The sequence below is a fragment of the Quercus lobata genome, chromosome 3 (genome assembly GCF_001633185.2).
Source record: "Quercus lobata isolate SW786 chromosome 3, ValleyOak3.0 Primary Assembly, whole genome shotgun sequence".
NCBI classification, from domain to species: Eukaryota; Viridiplantae; Streptophyta; class Magnoliopsida; order Fagales; family Fagaceae; genus Quercus; species Quercus lobata.
In genome coordinates this window covers 62466974-62481880 of record NC_044906.1, presented here as the reverse complement: position 1 = coordinate 62481880, position 14907 = coordinate 62466974, and the positions used below count along the sequence as shown (strand labels likewise).

Sequence of the window (14907 nt, the reverse complement as noted above, 5' to 3'; positions counted from 1 at the left end):
AATTTCTTGCATCTAGAGCTTAAGACAATCTTGTGCATTGGTATTTCTCAGTACTTGAAAGAGATCACAACTAGCAACACAGTTTTAGGCAATTGTATGTTTTTGAAGTTATGTTTTACTAGAATTTCCTGAGTCAAGTAATCAAGTAACCAACACTGTTTCAGCAAAACAGCTATGGATTTACCTTGTTCTTAGAGCAGGAAGGTTTATGCTGATAGGTGTTCAGCAGTTCACTGATAAATCAGTTTGCATCAAGTTATTTCCATTGTACAATTATACAGACTCTTCAGGCTATAACAGCTGGCATTATTAAGTTTTAAACATTCAACGGCTGACTGCATTCTAATTACTGGTGCTCCAAACCAGGCAGCTTGAATTTAGTCAGTGCAATCAATCTAGAGGGCCAAAGAAAACACGATCATTTTTAAAAACTGTATAATTGACAGAATAGTGCGTGTTGAATATTATTGCAGTAGTATCTTATCATCGGGTAAAAAAACTCATGGTTTGGACAAAAATAGGCTTGGCTAATTAGCAACTGGCATGTACAAGCAAAACATGGGTGATGGCTAGTTACAAATCTGATCAACTCCGGTCCATCATTTCTTCCCTATCAATGAAACGTTCAAGCAACTCTTTCTCTTTCAAAACTAAACAATCTTCACTCTTCCCGAACCAATTATAGCGTCGCTTGGCAATGTAATCGTAGACAGGATCCCTAAGCGGAGTTGGAACTACCAAGAGTGCGCTTAAGGCAGAGTATGGTAGCGGCAAATATGACATAACTTTCAAGGCAGCTGCAGAATCACATCACAACAAAAGTTAAGACCTTGGCACTTGGCAATAATAATGTTAAAATGTAGATTATAGAGTAGGAGAAGCAGCCTGGTCAAAGAAAAGCAATAGTAACTGACATGATATGCATTCACATGTCTGTAAGCACAACAATCTGCACAAACATTCATAAGTTTGTCCTCTAATGGATGTTCGAATTTTGATACACATGCATTGAAAGTTGAAACCACAAAATTCTCTTAAGTCACTAAAACTTGAAACTGAAATTCAGTAACAGAAGAAATTCATTTTGGAACTTATGCAGCATAAAGTTTCTAGTTACAAATATGTAATGGGATCGACTGTTATAAAGAAAATAAGCAAGAATCTAATAGCTTTTAAATAAAACTGTTTCATCAACTGAATCTTCCAAGATAAAGTGCAAGCAGTGTTCAATTACACTTCTTTCACTCTCATAATTTGGCCAAAGATCAAACCAGCAGTAGTGTTAATCAACCCAGATTTGCAGCAAAGTAATCCAAAGGATACAGATTTAAAAGGACAGTAAGGACGCCAAGGATATTTAGCCAGACCCAAGTACTTGGTAAAAAAACATTCATTCCTGAAAAGAATTATGCATTACCAATCTAGACAATACTATTTAATAGGCACAGGGTGTAAAAAATTAAATAACACTGTCCCTGGGAGTTAAATCTAACTCAAGTTTTGGGAGAATCACTGTAAACTGTTTCCACCATTATATTTAAAATAAGTATTCTGTACCCTGATAAAAGCTATCATTTATATATGAGCGGATCTTAGAGTAATCATCAGTATTCAATGAAAATCAAGTTGATTTTCAAATCCATAACTAGGATAATTGATAAAGAGCCCCCCAAAAAAAAACTTCACCATGTTGACTTTGAGCTGCATTTATATGGTGGTTTCTATCATCCTCACAGTCGAGGGATGGAAAGGGAAGACACTAGGAGAACAAGTGGGAGGGGATAGCCAGTGATCCAATAACTTCCACAATTTAAACCAATAGAGTTCTATTGAACAAACATATGCATAGAAGAGTAGATAATGCAAGAAAGAGTTATGATAGGCATTCTCCAACAACATTAAGAAAACTTCTTCCCTCCTTTAATCAAATACTATTTAGCAAGGAGAACATAGATCCATTGCAATCTATATTCTGCAGACTGATATGTTTAGATAGCTTGCAGCTACAAGGTAAGTACAGATGAATCAAAATTTTAAGCAGTGAAGATGAAGCTCTTGTTCTCTTACCACCTGCTTTTAGGATAGCTGATTTCAGTTGAAACAAAATCCTTAAAAAACTAAGTCTAACCAAATGTGAAGGAACACTTTTAGACAAAGCTTTTCATTAAAAACTAATACATTTAGTTGAAAAGTAATACAAAAGCTGATGAGGTTTCTAACCAGTTGATGCTTGGTGATACAAGCCAGGGCCTTCAACGAACAAAAAGCGACGGAGAACATCCTCTCGTTCAAGACCACACAATCGCAAGTATGGTTCAGCAGCCTTTGACTGAACGCAACAATACTTGATTTTCTTATACTTGTCTGCTTGAATCACCCATTTCACCCCTGTAAACATAAAATATCTAATTTTAAATCACTACATTAGATACCAGAAGCTACAATCCAAGCAATCATTGCAGTAATGCGAAAAGCATCTCAAAAACCAGCATCAAAATTCATTAACAAATGAACCTAAACAAAATGTGACTACTCTCTGGGTTTTGAAAAAGAGACAAGGTCTTGAAGAAAGTAACAAGAAAGAACATTGAGGATCATTATGGTTTTGAATTATTGTTTTGCTTGAAGCATTAGTATGCAAGTAACAAAACTATTAACAATTTATTTTGTTGCCAAATTGATGTGGGTCATGTGACTTTTCAGATACCCATTATTAAATATCAAGCTATCAATCCATACCTACGACCTAACATCCTTGTTTTTCATTAGCTTTTACAAAGTTATGAATGGTAGGATTGCAAAATAGAGCCTAATCAAACATCACATACATTTGCCATTTGTGATTCGATTCCTATCAAAAAAACAAAACTCATATTCAATTTATTGCAACAAAAAAAAAAAAAAAAATGAAGACACTAAAAGTTCATGATCCTCAATAAAAAAATTAAAAATAAACATAATCTTAGCTATCAAACATTAAAACAATGGGGTCATTTGGAAATGTCCACTTTAAACTAAATATTCTTGCAACCCAACGCATTGATTTGAGACCAAATTTCCATGCCCATCCCAGCATAAAAAACAAAATTAATAAACTAATTGGGGTGGCATTGCAAATCAACAGGACATTAGTTCACTCCACCTCTACCACCCAACCAACCCACTAAACTTAGCCTAATTTTGGCACTAAATTGGAACAATGGGATAGGATAGACATTGTCAATCAATCTCAAATTCAAAGTGTTAATTATAAACCTTTTCACAGTTTAAAGTTTTGTTTCAGCATATTTTCAAGCTTAAAGTTTCAATTTTTTTTCTTTTTATTGGTTCTTAAAAAATAAAAAATAAAAAAAGTTTCATTTTTTAGGTGCAACTGTGCAAGTGTAACCGTACTTTTAAACAGTTTAATTTTTTTTATAAATAAATAAATGAACATAAGCTAATCCAAGCATGGGTTTTTCACATAACAGTGAACAAAAATTATAAATAAATAAATAAAGCCTTAATAAGAGAAACACTTTGAAAAAACACGTAAAGTACCTCCGTGACAAAGGTGGCAGACACCGTCATAGACGAGGACACGTGGCTGAAGGAGAGTGGGTTCCACCGCGGTCTTCTCCGTGTTCGAGAACACCACCTCTTCTTCTTCATCTTCATCGACATCGGCCACGTCAGGTACAGCGTCCGAAACGACGTCGGACGGTATTGCTGCTGCTTTTGCTGTTGTCGTTGTAGTTGTTGCGGTTAAGGTTGATGAGGAGGTTGAAGAAATGGAGCGATTGTAAAAGGAGGAAGGTGTTTTTGACTTAGTTGTCAATAATAAGTTTCGAACAACACCTCGCGTCAACGTTGTCATGTTGTTCCTCATCATTTAAATTTTGGCTTCTTCTTTCTTTCTTTCTTTCTTTTCTGATCTCTCAAATTTTGGGTTCTGATTTTGAGAGATTGGTGCATTTCTTGATGCGCAAGTCCTGCAGGGACCGCAATTACAGTTTACAATAGAAAAGGGTCCCAAAACAAATATTTTGGTGAAATTACTTTTTACTATTTTAAATTATACCATTATTACACTTTACCTTCTAAATACGTTTTACCCTCTAAATTATGATTCTTATCACATTTTTACATCCCAACACCAAGTTTGCTATTAGTACAAAATGAAATTAATAGTATTATATCAACAAAAATAAATAAATAACAGTATAGTTTAGGTAAAGGTGATAATTTTTATCCAAACTCATTAACTCACACATGACCTACTTAATTTGGGTAAAACTTGACCCAACCTAATTAGATATTTGAGTTAAATGGATTAGACCCAAATGGGTAATTCAATTGAATGAACCTTAATGGGTAAACCAGCTGCCACTTTCTCCACTTCTAGCATCTAACATAAAATTTTCTCCTTCATTTTCTTGGGCATTTTCTCAACTACCAAACGAGACAAAATATAAACCATTTTCTCTCTCTTTAACTCTATCTTGTAGAACACGCCACAAAACCTCACTCACTCACATAAAAAGAAGGAAATCATAGAATGAAAATCAGAGGCAACATCACTGGACCATGATTTGGATTCCATGGAGTCAAAAATCGAACTCCATGGCGTCAAAACCATGGATCTCATCCATTTGAATCCACTTACTAATCTATAATTATTCTATATTTTTTTTTAATTTTTTATTAATCCTATGTTTGGCTGCCAAAAAAAGTTAGGGGAAAGGGAAAAATAGCTAGGTTAGGTTTAGTTTGGCATTGTGTATTTGCTATTTTGCTTCGTTTTAGGGCACAATTTGTTTTAAAATATATATATATATATATATATATTTTCTAGGAAAATTTGAATTCGTTTTTGATTGAAAATTTTATGTGATTTGCACATTTTAGATCAAGATGGATAGACTTAAGAATGATTCCTCAATTATTATATTTAATTTATATTTTTTTACTTATCCTCTATTTGGTTGCCAAGAAAAGTTAGGAGAAAAGAAAATTTGCAAGTTAGATTCAGTTTCGGTGTTCTTATTTTTGTTCTCTTAGCTCTAATTGTTTTAAGGGAAAGGTGAATTAGTTTTTCCAAGAAATAAAAAACTCAAATGATTTGCATAGCATGGGTGAGAACAAGTGAAAATTTTGATAATTGGTTAAATGGGTGGGTTGCACATTAAATGGGTTGGGTGGGTAATGGATATTTAAAATTTTTTAAAATGGATAATAAATGGTTAAAAGGGTACCACTCTTAAATTTAAGGTGGTAAAGTATAATTTTTTTTTATTTTTAAGAGATTAATAAGAGGGGCAGTTTATACATGTGATGTCATATTTTTTTCATTTAAGTTAACAACAAACTTAATTTTAGAGTGTAAAATGTAATAAGGGTTATAATTTAGTGTGCAAAACATGTATTTTTGAAAAATTTAGGATGCAAAGTATAATTTAAGATATAGTTTATAGTGATAAATAGTAATTTCCCTCTTCTTCTTTTTTATTTGTTTTCTGTACATGGACAAAAAAAGTGAATAATGAGGCCCAATTTTAAGGTAATTGTTTTAATCAGAGAGGCCCAATTTTAAGCCCAAAGTGAAAGTGAAACCCAAAAAGGGCAGTCCCGTTATTATGTACATCGATAGAGCGCTAGAGGAAGGGCTTGAACCTTCGACCTTGTGGTTAACAGCCACACGCTCTAACCAACTGAGCTACTCCAGCCACTGAGTTTTTCTCAAAAGTTAATAATATCAATCCGTTTGTTTTTCTTAACAAAAAAGGAAAATAATTTATGGCTTTCTGTGCCAAATTGCCAATCTTGAGGCTCTATTGAAATCCATTGATAATGAATTAATGGACTCTCTACTCACAAAATATTTTTACTACTTTTATTTTTTAACTTTAATTTAATTTAATTTTTTACTTTTTCTCACTTTAAAAAAAAAAAATTCAATGTCTGAATATCATTTTTACTAGACATTCTTATTTTCACTACTTTGCATCAAGTGCAATACTCCTAATCTTAATCATGAATTAATGATAACGTCATAACCTATTGTGAACTGTAATATCATAATAACACTTTTTTTGGAGATAAAAAACTACTGGTGAACTTCTCTTAACAATGATCATGGTATAGTCCTATTTATTGATAATTTTATATAGATGGTCTCCATCAAACAGATAAGTAAAGAACTATGATGTTAAAGCAAGGTATAATGTGCCAATTTTTTTGGAAGAAAGCTAGTAAACATTAAACTATGTCAATGAGTGAATCCCACTTATTGTGAGAGGATCATAAGACCAAATACCCGTCCTAGGTATATTACATGCCCTGTCATTTTATGAATTTGCCTCCTCCTTGATTTTCATCACTGAAGGGATATGATACAAAAATAAACTTTAAAAAATAACACAGATTTTAACGACAAGTGAAATAATGATTATTAAAGCAAGTAGGAATACAAATAGGTATGACAAATTTCTTCACTTGTTTCTTTGTGTACCACATTCTATAAGTTGGCTGGATAAATTTCTATAAATTTGAGGTTCACTTGCATCACTATGAAAAATCAAAACCATGTTAATTTACCACGGTTCCTGCCAAGGGGTTCAACCAACAAAAAAATTTCCCATCTCTTGCTATGACATTAATAAATACTCCAAATTTGGTTAAGATACAACAAAAAAATTTCCCATCTCTTGCTATGACATTAATAAATACTCCAAATTTGGTTAAGATACAGAGATCATGCTAATGCTTCTTGACATGATGCCCAATCATCTATGTGCTTGTAAACCAGCAACTCCCATGGCTCATCGTGGCAGTGAGTTTTAGACAGAAATCCCACTCTTCAGGGTTTGATTGTCATAATTCAGGTAACCTACATAAAGCAAAACAATTTAGCCCAAAGAGTAACACAAACTTGTCAATGTACAACATTTTCTATAGTACAAAACAAAATAAGCATATCCAGAAGCTTACCCTAAATTGATTACTTCTCCATATCCACCTGGATTTGACCATCTGCAGCAATAGACAGGTTACACAGAAATCAATGAAATTAATCGTATATGACTAAAAGCCAAAAAAAGCTATATAATTCTTGAGAGCCTCACCAGCAAGATTGACTGCCAAGTTTGCTTGAGCATCAGCCTCAGAGTTTAGTTCCTTTGAGAGGTGAAAAGAAAATGTCAGAAAATTGAAAAAGAAGCAATGACATAAAAGCAGCAGTATCAGGATTCTTCTGCAATAAGTAACAAAGAAGTACATGTTTCTACACATAAATCCAGGCTGAAAGCATGAAGAGCACAAAGAGTACACCAAAAGGGACATTGATAAAGACGGTAAGAATAAACAGGAATCCTATCGATTTACCAGAAAATTTGGTCCTAGGTGAAAGCTGCATGGTGAATAGGAATTGTCTAACACATCCCAAGTAGTTGAAATTAAGGCTTCCTTGAGTTGAAAAGTCCATGCTATTATGTTATAAAATACTGAACAACCAACATAAGAGGCCTCTATCGTGGGTTCTGAGCTGCAAACCTCAAAATGAACTAAATCAATAGGTTCTGGCATATTTAGAATCCTATAACAGAGGTCACTAAATGCCAAGTAAACCAACCAAAATGGGAGATCAGATTTAGGTCCAGACTTAGATGCACAAGACATAGTTTCCTCCCTTAGGCATAATATACTCTTTGATAAGGTAGCTTGTTTCAAGCAGTATAACCCAATAGATGGATGCTTTTCATATCCTAATTAGGCCTTCCATTGAAACACCTATGATTAATGGCAATTTGGGGCTTTATCAAAATGTTGTTATTCTTCTGCTTTGCCAGGGACAGATGATCAAACTTGGCTGAATGATAAGCCCACACTTTTTTCTTTATCAATAGTCTTAAACTGCACAACTATGTTACACTAAGCAACGGTATGCATGCATGCTACAACTACAAAAGCACTCTGCATGAAAAGTTCGACATTTTTTATTTTTTATTTTTTTATGGATTATTCCCTCTTTATTTATATTATGATTCCATTTGTTGTGAGGGAAGTGATGATCAAGTTCCATCTGTATTCTGTTTACAAAATCTATCATGAAGGGCCCATAAGAACTACCATATAGCATTAAAACCAAAAAAAAATCAACTGTGCCCACCCTTAAGACATGATTTATCTGGAAGGAAAGAAATTGATCCTTCAGTTTTTTGGCCTCCTCAAACAAGTCAGACATGTTCTGGTTTTTGACTTTCCACAAACCCTGAACCTGTTCCATGAAATATCATTAGTCATTGAAAAGTAAGGGTAAAAAAGGCCAAGCACAGGAATTGGCAACCAATAAAATAACTAAAACCAGAAGAACAGTATCACTGATATCATTGGGCACCAACTTATGCATGGCCCCTGTGATATGGCCCTTTTCACTTCACTACTCTGAGGTTTGAAATTTCACTGAGGTTTATTCCACAAGACATCAAAATTAATATAGATTTAATTACACATATAAGGATATGCAGCAGGTAGGTAAACTGTAAACTGTCTACAGCCAAAAATAATGGAACAAACCTGTCAAACTTCCAAATTGTAAGGTCATCTCACAAAAGAAAAATGTATGATTTGACCCTTTGAGGTTAAAAGTCAAGGTGTAGTAATACCGAAGCCAAAATTTTGCTTTAAACTTAAACCCCCAAATAAAGTAACATCACATCAAGTGATCACCTTGTAAATCAAGCCAGGACAAAACATCAATCTGAGTATTACAACTCATAACATCACAGGAAAACGCAAATGAGAGCCTAAAAATGTGGCAAAAATCCTTGTAATTGACAATTAAATATTGTAATAGATACATAATCTCTTTAGTCTCCAAGAAATTTGGGACTAAGGCTTGGCTGTTTTTGTTGTTGTTGTTGTATATAATATCTCTTTAATCAAACTCTTTTTGACAAGAATTGAATTTCTTCAGGCTTTTTCGACATTTAGTCCCAACTCCTAAGTAGTGGCAACCAAAATATCTATTTGTATTAGATAAAATTTTTTGTTAAGTATTGTATTAAATATTTTAACCTATATTGCGGAGAAAAAAGGCTGGAAAGTGGAAGAAACATATCACAAGAAAAATCTACAGCAGAAGATAATTTCTAGATAAAAATGTATTATTGACAACCAATGCACATGAAAGGGGAAAAAAAAATATCAACAAACCTGCATACAGACGAGCTTGGAGTCTCCTTGGACACGGATGCTAGTAAAACCCCTTTTAAGAGCATATCTCATCCCTAAAATCATAGCTCGATATTCAGCAACATTATTGGTTGCTATGCCCAAACCTTCCCGCACTCTACCAATCTATGAAGAATGCAAAGTTAGATATAGATATTAAATATAACATACAATATAAACCCCAAAAGGTCAAATGCATACCAAACTGCCATCGTCAGTTCGCAACACAGCTCCTGCACCAGCTTGTCCTGGATTCCCTTTTGATGCACCATCAAACTCAAGAATACAAGTTCGCTGCACAGACACATGATTGAAGGGTCAAGTTTTTGTGTTCTACCATACATGCAAAGCATGAATACATTGCCAGACTTTAAACAAAGAATTACAAATTTCTGTCCACAGGCTTGGATAGGTTCTGAGGAGGGTCCCCAGTAAAAGAGCCCATAATTAAATACATTCATTAATAAGAAAATGAAATAAGAATGGTCCAATTCTCAGCCACTTATTTGGCTTCATCCAGATTATAAGGCGAGAAAATAAGACTCGCATGAGTACAAAGGATGGTTTGGAGGAGCATAAATTGGGGTCAAAATAAGGGCAACCTAGAGGGTTTTTTTTTTTTTTTTTTTTTTTTTCATTATGCACCATCACGATATCCACTTACAGAAGCAGTGGATGGTGCAAAAGCCAGAGCAGAATGATCTAGCTTGAGATGCTTCGCAGAGGGATCAGTTGAAATAGATGCAGAACCGCTTACTTCCTGCAAAGCATTAGAAATAAAGGACAACAACATAGATCATCAGGGACAAAGAGTATGATCAACCTTCTACTGAATAAAGTATGAGTCATAATATTAAAGAAGCAAATATCAGTTTGCATCATACACCATGGGCATAAAGTTAGCCTAGGAAAAACAAATGACTCAATTACTTTAGTCAATAGTAAAGGAAAAGTACAAAAAAGAAGGATAAGTACAAGTCAAAGGAATCCTACGATGAGGAAAATACTGCCACATAAAGAATGACTATAAACCTTTGGAATATTACCACCCACCCTTTAGATAAATCAGCCCCATTCTAGCATATTTAGACACCTATCTAACCCCCAGCACTAAATAACAGTAACAAATATCTATTCTCTGGCATCAAATGCCCGCACTGACAAGGCCCTAGACAACCAGATCTCACCTAGTCAATGACAGAAAAATCATCCTCAAGAAAAAGATATTCATAGCAATAGCTTCCTTTAGGCCATCATAAAAGACTCAGATATATGCTTAGGAAGTATGTCAAAACATTTTTGATAAACTAACTAATAATCTTTAAAAAAAACTACAACAAAAAGGAATATTATGAGAGCATTAAGAATAAAAGTTGCTAATTGCTCCTACAAAATCATACGTGATACCTCAATCAGCCAACAAAGAATCAAACCGTCCAACTAACATCTAATCCTGCATCTAAGAAGAGGTTTCCTAAGAAATTAACTAGTTAATATAGTGTCTGCCTTTGATTAAAATATTTGAATCTCCAACCTTAAAAATGCAGAAAAATTTTAAGTATGAAGATTATTCACTAAACCTTTCCATAGATGACAGCCTCCTCAAGGCACTTAATAATTTTGTATTTTTCATTGGATGTGCTTAGTTTCTACCTCCACAGGCCCACACAGACGCCCCCAACTCCCCCCCCCCCCCCCTCTAAAAAAAAAGATAGAAAAACAAAAAGAAAAGAAAGAAGAAAGATGTGCTACTCTAACTGATGATAAGATGTGAGCAATTAAAACTGTTACATGTACTGCTTCTAGAATTTAGAAGAGGTTATTACTTCCAACTTTTTAACTACTGACAATGACAAAGATTCAACTCAAAGTTCTGCTAAATAGCAAACCAATAACAACACTTTCAAATCATCACTGTAGACATATGTGCCATCCATGGTTCTTTATGATCTTTTTCTGTTGACGTGGAACCTCACCAAGGCAGGGCCCTTTGGACCCACCCTTGGGGAGTAAACCACAAATACACAACCCCACCCGCTAGAACCGTGTATCAAGTAATTCAAAGGAGCTAGTATTGGGGATTGAACCCCAGATGTCTTTATGTTCTTGAACAAGGATTTCTATTTAAAAATATGCAAGTACACCCAACTTACCGCAATTTCCAATCCAAGGGCTGCCTGTGATCTTTTTTTAGAAGCATCCTTGCTAATTGTTTCACCTCTAAAAGAAGCTGGATCCTGATACATAAAAGAGAATTTAGTCTTCTCAATTATATAAGCCACCAATCTCAAACTTCTCTGATGCAGTAGGCACACATTAAGCATATAACTTTTGGTTGAGCTGTTAAGAACTCAGATTCCATATTTTAGCGTGTAAATCAAAATCAACCCTAGAGAGGCAATGTCATCATAAAAACTACTAGGTAATTCTTGACATAATAAAGAATGTTTTGGATATACAAAATAAACAACGAAGATGAACTAGTGACCAAAATGAACAGGAAAAAAGGGTCAAATAAGGGGCAAAGTCCATATAAATACAAAGGCCAGCATGATCATCATCTTCAACCTTGAGAATAAGAAACAAAGTAACTAACAAGAAGTAAGGTTACATATAAAATGATGGCTCATTTAGCTTTTCAAAGTATAAGCAGAGCAGTTTATGGCTGGCACATTCAACTGTTTAGGACATTGTTAGAGATCCAAAGGAACTAGTCGAAAAGTTAAACCCACAGAGAGAGTAAAACAAATATGTTTGCATCAAATTGGCACAGATAACTATTTTCCTTCACAGTACGAGTGATGAAAAGAACAGTTTACAATTCAAGAAATTCACAAATAAGTCATCTTACTTGAAAAGGGCAAGGCATAAGTGTGCCGAAAAGATCTTCTTTCAAGTCTGCAGCTCTAATAGTGTAGACAGCATTCTTAAGCCCACGGGAGAGAAGATATTCCTCAGTGTCCTTAGGCAAAGAGTTTCCTTTATAGACACTAACAGGAGGATCACATATCTACCAGGAGAAGTACAATCATCTGTTCAGTAATCATATGTGTAACATCTACACAATAAGAATCGGATGCATTTGTAACTCTACACTCTTTTAAATACTTCGCAACAAAGCAACGAGCTTTAAGACATGACAACAACTTGGAAAATCCAATCAAGGAGGTAATATTCAATAAAATTACAGTAAATTATAGGGTGGCAAAAGGGAATTACTGAAGATCCAACTTGAGCCTGGCAATCAGTCAAATTCTTATAAATACCAACAATATCCCCTTTCCGCACAACGAAGAATGCATCCTTCTCTTGTTCCATCACCGGCTCAGAATCCAACTTCCGTGTACGCGATGATGCACTCTTGGTGCCCCTTTTAGACGAATAGCACTGAACACAAAGCCTCGTCAGCACAAGTTCTAAACTGATAGCCTTAACACCAATATGTTTTCTTTGTCCTCCTGAGAAAGTAGCACCACATCCATACAAAGAACTCCTCGGCACGAAATGACTGGTCCTCCTAAATATAGCCGCGGTATACGAAGAAACTTGCGACAAGCAGTTCATCACAGTGTAAACCTTCCCAGATTGTCCAGATTTTCTTCTGAAATTATTAAAAAAAAAAAATCCCATATTTAAATTTGGATTCCCTAATTCTACATGTGGTTGCTAAGCAAAAAAATTAACAACAACATGATTAAAATAATTATTTCCTCTATTTCTCATCTTTTTTTTTTTCTTTTAACTTCAAAATTTTGATTCCATGGTCTTTACGCAATTTCTGATATGGGCACAGTAACACAAAGCTAATTGAAGAGAAAAAAACGTGAATGGGATCATTGACAAGCCAATTAGGGAGAGATGAGATAAAGTGATAAACCCTAAAAATGAGCAAAATTGAATTAGTGTGCTATTTTGATAGTGAAAGAGAATAGTTAATACTAAATGAGAAGGTTGGGTAAAGTGTAATGTAAAGTACCAGATGATCAGCAGTGAATAGTGATGAATGTTTGCGCCTTTGCGGAGATACTGGAGCAGTGGCCTCTAACGTCAGTCCCTCCGGAGAGAATCAGAAAATGCAGAGGACAGTGTGTGGGTTTTGGGTGGGTTTTTGAGATTCAATCATTTTGTGTCGGGTCGATAGGCGGGTATAAGGAGCGCGGGTCGGTTTTTTTCAAAAATACTTTCTTTTTTTTTTTTGAGAAAGAAAAAAAAAAATACTATCTTTCGGTCTGCATTTTTGAGTTGCATCATGGCCACGTAGTTCCCACATTTTTGTAGAGGTCAATTTGATTTTTACCGTCAATCATATCATTTTTTTTTCTTGCATTTTTTCAACAACCAAATACAAAAAAATAAATCAAATTTACTAATTTTTAATTTCAGTTAAGACAAATATCAACTTAGTAATTAAAACAAACTCATATTTGGACTTAAAATGATTGTAAATTGAAAATAACATAGACCAAATTAATTGTAAGTTAAAATTAACAGAGATCAATTTGAATACTACTAAAATGTGTTGACCAAATTGACATTAACCCCAAAAGGGTATTTTCGCCTAGTTTTATAATCAATTTACAACACCATTTATAATGGATAAAACTTAGATTTTTTTTTTTTTTTTTTTTTAATAATTCAATGGTTACAATTGAAAAGAGAGATTCATTTCGATGTCCCTATTTGAAATACAGACAGGTGTCAATTGAGTTCCATTGGAAATACTAAAATAAGTATTAATTATGAATAAAAATAAGAATTACAAATAATACAAGATGTGGGGCCAGAGAATTTGTGACCCCGGCCCACTATACATTAGGGCTCAAGGCCTGCACCGAGGAGAGACGTTGCTGAGGACATGTAGCGAAAGTCCAAATGGCCTAGAAATGCAGCCGAGGATAATCCTGTCCTCGACATCCCAAAACCTAGAAGGGAAGAACGACACGCCATCAAAGGCAGCCCCCAAAGTGCTCCCAGAAGAAAAGACGAGTACAATAGGACTTGCACGGGGGTACAATGTGGGAGCAGTTTAAGGAAAAGATGTCACCTCCGCATTAAATGCGCCAACAAACGTCCTGGCCACATTGATGGGAAAAGACCCCTAAACAGTGTGGCTTCGGTTATTGCAACTAACAGAAAGTGGGGGAAGGCGGTTGATGGGACAAGCACTCGAGTGGTTACCTGTCTGATCAACAGATGGAAGGTCAGGATCAACTGAGAGGGGCTATATAATGTAAGAATTTATCCACGCCAAGAAAAAAAAACAAGAGCATGATGTATCATCTCTTGGACCATTGTAACCTAGTGTAAAAGGAATAATAAGAACATTAATCTCCTCGAACGAGGTCCAATGACCAGAACCACTTAGGCCATGCCGGAGAGAAAGTCTTCTTGGACAAGCTCAGTTCACCTCTGTGCAATCATCATGAACACCATGACTAACTACTGTCCGATAACGAAGGCCTAGCATTTTAGTCCACTCTCTTCAAATTTATTGTTTGGGTCTTTAACGTTCGAACCCAATACTCCTTGGGGATCGTTACAAATTGAGTCCCTACAATTGGCGTCGTCTGTGGGAAGGCTTGTGTGTTGGCGCAAGCGGTGGTTAGTCATGGTAGGATCAAGCCCCTGTCAACAAGGGTCCCTCGAAAGAAATAACTTTGGCAGTGGTGCAAGCTATGCAAAACCCCTTCATCATTT

At 35.0% G+C, this 14907-nt stretch overlaps 2 protein-coding genes and 1 non-coding gene across 3 annotated transcripts; all 3 read right to left on the bottom strand.

Moving 5' to 3' along the window:
• Nucleotides 1–448: 448 nt before the first annotated feature.
• LOC115982726 (uncharacterized protein YuxK) lies at nt 449–3986 on the bottom strand. The gene is made up of 3 exons (XM_031105425.1): nt 3541–3986; nt 2221–2388; nt 449–797 (listed from the first exon to the last, which is right to left on the bottom strand). Exons 1-3 carry the CDS (start codon nt 3869–3871, stop codon nt 586–588), a joined length of 711 nt encoding a protein of 236 aa, XP_030961285.1. The 5' UTR covers nt 3872–3986; the 3' UTR covers nt 449–585.
• Nucleotides 3987–5631: 1645 nt separating this feature from the next.
• TRNAN-GUU lies at nt 5632–5705 on the bottom strand. Its single transcript has one exon. It is a non-coding gene; the product is annotated as a tRNA-Asn (tRNA).
• A 978-nt stretch (nt 5706–6683) lies between these two features.
• Nucleotides 6684–13354, bottom strand: LOC115982725. Its single transcript, XM_031105424.1, has 11 exons — nt 13187–13354; nt 12430–12811; nt 12062–12220; nt 11364–11447; nt 9875–9970; nt 9412–9504; nt 9193–9336; nt 8147–8254; nt 7104–7155; nt 6970–7011; nt 6684–6868 (listed from the first exon to the last, which is right to left on the bottom strand). Exons 2-10 carry the CDS (start codon nt 12772–12774, stop codon nt 6980–6982), a joined length of 1113 nt encoding a protein of 370 aa, XP_030961284.1. The 5' UTR covers nt 12775–12811; nt 13187–13354; the 3' UTR covers nt 6684–6868; nt 6970–6979.
• Nucleotides 13355–14907: the final 1553 nt, after the last annotated feature.